Source organism: Frankliniella occidentalis, unplaced genomic scaffold (genome assembly GCF_000697945.3).
Source record: "Frankliniella occidentalis isolate FOCC.00 unplaced genomic scaffold, Focc_3.1 Scaffold157, whole genome shotgun sequence".
Classification (NCBI taxonomy): Eukaryota; Metazoa; Arthropoda; class Insecta; order Thysanoptera; family Thripidae; genus Frankliniella; species Frankliniella occidentalis.
The window spans coordinates 198,777-205,250 of NW_026267283.1; the positions used below are offsets into that span (position 1 = coordinate 198,777).

General features: G+C 38.5%; 2 protein-coding genes across 13 annotated transcripts in view; one reads left to right on the top strand and one right to left on the bottom strand.

The window, feature by feature from the left end:
- Positions 1-6,474, bottom strand: part of LOC113204762 (protein alan shepard) — a 95,075-nt gene that overhangs the window by 25,945 nt on the left and 62,656 nt on the right. The window lies entirely within an intron of this gene.
- LOC113204829 (uncharacterized) lies at positions 163-2,976 on the top strand. Its single transcript, XM_052271318.1, has 9 exons — positions 163-556; positions 906-1,070; positions 1,157-1,293; positions 1,364-1,497; positions 1,577-1,643; positions 1,733-1,886; positions 1,962-2,164; positions 2,248-2,401; positions 2,478-2,976. The coding sequence occupies exons 1-9, from the start codon at positions 418-420 to the stop codon at positions 2,957-2,959; spliced, it is 1,635 nt and encodes a 544-aa protein (XP_052127278.1). The 5' UTR covers positions 163-417; the 3' UTR covers positions 2,960-2,976.

Consider the following 6,474-nt stretch of genomic DNA (forward strand, 5'->3'; position numbering starts at 1 on the left):
CGCGGCCGCCGCTGCTACAGTACAGTCGGTACAGAAGCGGCTCGACGAGGAAGAGGAAGAGGAAGGAGGAGGAGAAGAAGGAGAAGGAGAGCCGCCGCCACAGCACACTGAGAAAAATGTTTGGACGCCAGCAACAAACTTTGTTTGATTAGTCCGACTTCACCACCATCACAAAACGTTTTGATGCCAGTAGACAAACAGTTTCTTTGCGAGCACTAAACTCGTTCATCGTCGTGACCTTTCGTATTCTACGCGCCTCATCAAATGTTTCGACGGGAGAATCTAATTTCCGGTGGTTCCCGGCTACTGGACTTGTGTCGTCACCCGATACCGGAAACAAACGATGCTTGCGACCGAACAATTTTTCATTGCATCTAAACCATCATTCATCCGAGAGTTCGAGTCATTCACTTCGACATGGCGTCAGCGTCGAAACCGGAAAATGGGATACGGACTCGGAGTGAGAGTGAGAGTCTTGGTCGTGGCGAGAGTGATGGGGAAGTGGCGTCTATTTTAACCAAGTGGGGATTTGAACGGCTCTGTAATCTGTTTGAAGGTGAGTGTATTACTAGTGTAATTATGAACTATTAGCTTTCGCCTGTATTTGTCTCTGGTTTCGTTGCGGACTTATTCTTTGGCACAAATTATTCGACGTACAGTTGTGTTGAGGTTATGGTTTTCGGTAGTGTTGCACCGGCACATTGGTTTCGTCATTGCTTTATTTATTGCCTAGTACGTGACCCATTCTATGGTGATGTCGTGACTCGAACATTTGGAAATTGTAAAAAGTTTCATTTTGAGAACCTAACCTCCAACATGCTACAGTTTCATGCATTTCACGTAACACATGTCCGTGTAGGTTATGCTTAGAAATTTGACATGACGTTGTGACATTTCTGTTACAGACAATAAAATTGATCTGGAGGTGTTTACGGTGCTGGATGAAACAACTGCCCGGTCCTTCCTTCGACCCGGTGACTTCGTAAAATTTTGGAAAGTATTTGAAGCTCGGAAGGGGGAGTTGCAAGCATGTGATCCACCACCCACCAAGAAGCCATGCTTAGATCCTGGTAAGTAAACATTTATGGTCATACATTTAAAAGTACACTATCTGCATTCTTTTTTTTTTAATTTTTCACATTATAATTTGTGTTAGTGACAACCATTCCGGTGCCAGTTGGCGAGCCTAGCACATCCCGAAGCAAGCCTGACAGTGCTAGTTACTTCACTCTTTCAGACGATGAGGAAGCTGACGTAGCATCACATCACCCTCTAACAGACACTGCCATTGATGTGAGCATTTATTCAGAGTCTTAAAGCTGTGAATGTACTCCGGTTATACTAATTGTGACATGTTTTGCAGGAAATAAGACAACTGTTTAATAGCTTTGAAGGTCAGGTGCTACTTTCTACATCAGAGCTCACTGATTCAGACCGGGATTCCATTGCGCAAATTGTGATTTGCAACGAACTTCGAAAGAATAAGCCTAATGGACAGTGAGTATTCGACTTCCTGCACTTCAAGATTCTTTCCTCTGTTTTACTATTGTTAAAATCATCACTTTATTAATTGCAGCATCAAACGTGCACGACTAATTCAGCTTTCTAGGATAATAACAAGCATTTTCAAAGATGAATCAAAAGTAGGTTAAAACTACTGTACAGGTTGAAAATATTTTGATCTACCACTGTCAATTATTTTCTAATCCGTTTCCTTTTTGTAATGTTTCAGGAGATTTATTACGTGCCATACACAAAAGTAAACTTGGTGGTCTATGCTGCCAAAGGGAAATTGATCAGTCAGTACTATAGTTGGAGAAAAAAGGGTGTGGCTGCCAAAGTTTTAAATGACATCAGAACTGTAAAATGGAATCCTGCAAGCCCTGGTTTGTATATGGTTTATATACTTTTGTAATTTTAGTCATGGCCACATGTTTTTAATTCTTTCTTTTTTGGTTTAGACTCATTAATGACAGCAGATGTGGAATTATCTGTTAAATGGCTAAAAGTCAATTTAGGACCACAGTCTGTTGTTGAGGCCCACTGGGACAAAACGTTTGCCCATCGTATTAGCTTGCTGGATATCAAGAGGAAAGATAAAATTTCAATAGCAGAGTACTACTCTTCTTTCCCTGTGCTTCGCCAACCATGGGGTTATAGTCTGGTGAGTTATAGTATTGGTTTTCTTCTTTGCATAACAATATCTGTTTGCTCCTAGCATGCAAGTTATTTTTGGTGTTGTTGCAGCTTCTACAAGATTACAACAAACTGTTTGATGGCACTCAAAATAATTTTGCTTCAAATTGGAAAGGGTTTGCCCTGAAACTTACTGAGAAGCTAAAAAAGATTAAAGGATTACTTGTTGACCATTTGGATAGCTTTATTCAGCAAGAGCAAGAAGGTTAGTACTATTTTACTTAATGTTATTTTACAAAATGTTTATTTAGATTTTGACTAATAACTGTCCTTTTTTGCAGTCAATGTGTGCCACCATTTCCTGATGCTCTTTGCTCACTTGTTCCCACCTCAAGTTGTTGTGCGAGGAAGGAAGCCAAATAACTGGACAGCAACAAAAGCTGAAATGCAGCAGGGGTTTCTGCTTCATGTCAAAACTGAAGAAGAGTTGCATGTATTTATAGCTAACAAGTTGAAACGTCTCAGATCCTTTAAAAAAGTGCTTCAATTCCAGCCGTTTCCAGTTATTGTGGGCAAAGATCTTCGCTCTGTTGAACAGTCTCTTGTTGTGGTGGAACCAACTCAGTTTTATGTTGTTGAGTCACCTTCTGCAGCTGTAGATATTTGTTTCAAAATCTACCAGTCACTTGTTGTTGACTACCCTTCAGAGAGCAAGGGAATGTGGCGTGTAATCCAGCAATGTGTTTTTCATGTCACAACTGAGTTTGATGAAGTGATACCTTCTCTGATTCCTCTACTGAAGTACTTTACTTCTACTGTTTAGTTCTGTTTAGCCTCATTAAGTTTTGTTTTTGTTTTTGATTTGGTATTGTTTTTTTCTGTTAAGTTTTCAATTAGAATTAGTTTTCTTTATTGTTTTTGCTGTTAACTAAGCAAGCTACTGACTTATAGATTTCAGGTCAAAACCTAAATTAGTTTAATTGTATTTGGCAAAAGTTTTGTTCATCATGTACGGCTGTCCACTGTGTGAGGTTGTTCTTGACAATCTAAGCACTCTTGGTGATCATGTTAGGATGTTACATCCGTCTTCATTATCTTCTTTTATTAAGTGTGGACAAGTAGGCTGCCCTCGAGCCTTTAACAATTTTGAATGCCTTAAAAAGCATTTAAGGGTGGGGTGTACTTTCCCTCCACCTTGCCCAGTTTTTGACAATGTGACTCCTAGGCCTGCTGACAATACTGCTGGTGTTGACTGTACAGATGATGAAGTATTTATTAATTATACTTCTGATGACCCAGTAGATTTACTATCTCATATTTCTGTTGAGGATGTGCCATGTGATGATCAAACTGCTAATTGTAACATGAGTGATATAGATCTTACAGAGTTACAAAATTCTGCCCTTGAATTCATAGCTGCCTTCTATGCAAATCCAGATGTGTCACGTTCACTTGTGCAGGATATTATGGACAAAAGTAAATTTCTATATTTGCAATGTAATTTAGTTCTTAAGAAGGTTATTAATGAATTGCATCATAGTAAAGAAATTTCTCCAGAGGTGAATGCTAAGTTACTTGACACTATTTCTGCTATTTCCAATCCTTTCAGTGGGCTTGAAAGTGAGCATTTACGATTTAAGAAACTGATTGAAAGAGGTGCTTTGGTAAAGCCAGTTTCCTTTGTGTCTGGCAGAAGAGGGGTCACTAGTGTTACCGGTCAATTTATGAGTATGAAAGATAAGCTTCGTAGGTTTTTTGAATTGCCAAAGGTATTGTCAACTGTTAAGTCTTATGTAAATGAGTTAGAAGTGGAGAGCAAAAACAGTTCCATAAGCAATTTTATTCAAGGTGAGCATTGGAAAGCTAAGCGTAAAAATTTTGTTGGAAAGTTTGTTTTGCCTTTGTTTTGGCATTTTGATGACATTGAATTAGGTAATGCTCTTGGATCGCACAATAATATTCACAAGCTAGGTGCCATGTATGCAAAGTGCCCATGTTTGCCACCGCAGTTTGCCTCGCTGCTTGAGAATCACTTTCTTGTTGTACTGTTTCATTCATCAGATCGTAATCCTGACAATCCTATCTTAGAGGCTTCAAATAATCCTGTAATATTTAATAAGCCAATTGAAGAAATGAATGATCTGAGAGTGAATGGCATTACTGTTGTCACTGAAGATGGTATTTTTCAGATTTATTTTGATATTGGCCTTATTCTTGGTGATAACCTTGGCTTACACTCTATTCTTGGTCTAGTTGAATGTTTTACTGCTACTTTTCCCTGTTTGTATTGCAAAATGTCCAAAGTTGAGACTGAGTCTTGTTGTCATGAAAACTGTGAGCTGATACGCAACGTTGACAACTACAAGAATGACTTGGCATTGAACAATACTAAACTTACAGGCATCAAGGAGGAATGTGTGTTCCATGAAATCGAAGGATTTCATGTAACTTTAAATCCTGCAGTCGATTTTATGCATGACATTCTTGAATCTGGCTGTTGCAATTATGATTTAATTGAAATTCTTTTCTACTTCATTGAAATTAAGAAGTATTTCACTCTTGACTTGTTAAATAGTGTAATAAGGACTCATGATTATGGAAATGTAAGTAACAAGCCACCTTTGATATCTGAAACTGATCTTAAATCTGGAAAAATTAGGATGTCTGCCAACGAAATGCTTGTTTTTGTACAACATTTGCCTTCTATGATTGGGAATTTCATTCCCCAAAATGATCGGTACTGGACCTTGTTTCTATTTTTGTATGATATTCTTGCCATATTATTGTGTGGCAGTCTTCAACAAGAGGCCATTGTACACCTTGATTATTTTATAGTGCAGCATCATTTATTATATGTTGAACTCTTGGGTTCTTCTCTTAAAAACAAACATCACCATATGTTGCACTATCCTAGGATAATAAGATTGTCTGGTCCACCTGTTCATTACTGGAGTATGCGGTATGAGTCCATGCACAGAATTTTGAAACGTTATGCTAATGTTTGTTTCTCAAGAGTAAATATTTGCATGTCAATTGCTCTTAAAGTGGAGCTAATTGTTGCTTTCCGCATTCTAACTAAAAGAGGCTTTTCTGCAAGGTTCAGTATGAGTGCGAGCTTTGAGAAAAATTCTGCTTCTCTAGAAAGTCTGTACAAAATTGTGTTTCCTGATACATTCAAGAGCAAGTGTGTCCTTCCAAAATTTGTGGATATCGATGGAATCCACTATACCTGTGATACTCCTATGTGTTTTGCTCTAGATGAAATGGGTCTCCCAGTTTTTGGAAAAATTGTACGGATTATTGTGAACAGACAGCGTGATGTCTGTTTTGTTTTTTCAGTGTTTAAAACAATTTTATTGGACCCTGACCTTCATAATTATGAAGTAGATAAAACTGATTTGTACACTTGTGTTCCTTTCAATGTATTGCCCTGGCGTTTGCCTGTATTTTTTCATGATAAGCCAGAAGGATACAGTGTGTCATTGTACCATGCGTTGTAAGCATTTGTTATTCATTTGTTGATGAACTTTTGTAATTTTTTACACAATATAAATTTGTTCTACTAATTATTCAACTTTTTAATGCAAGCCCCTTGTCCTACTTGAGAACACCAACACAAATATTCATTTTTTTGTGCAACCGGTACACACAGCTTAAAACAAAGAAGTTGGATTGTGGATGTAAAACTATTTTTATGTCCACATCACAAGTTATTTGAATGCACCCAGTGAACCATTCTTATCTCACGCACAAAATTGTTCGATGAAGCTCACAAAATAAATTAAGTATCAAAACAAAAGATTTTTGTTTAAAACGATACAACTTCTCGGAATGGTGGAACTATTCTGTGTAAAGAGGGGAAATAAAAATATTGGAATATCACAATAATATACTGCGTTTTTCATAAATAGACACTTTTATTCCTACCATACCTATTTTTATTTGTGAACATGAAACTCTTTCCATTACACCTGCATAAACCTGTTCTGTATCTGTAAAAAAACGACGCTGGTTGTGAGGCAAAACAGTTTGTTGCTGCGAACTAAACACAGCTCATGAAACGACTTTCGTTCCCCGAACTAAGTGTTTGATCAGTCCGTATTTCACTAATCAACTTTTGATGCCATGATCAAAATTTCGGTTGCTACGTCAAAACATTTCTCTCAGTGCAGCCGCATCCCCGGTGCCACCACAGCTCCACGGGCCGCCGGGCGGCTGCCGCCTCGGCTGCAGCATAGCAGCACATGGTTAATTAATCATGAGCTCCATGTGCCTCGCCAATGAGACGCGGCGATGACGATCGCGGGCGCCAACAGACCATCGAAGCTCGCGCGCTCG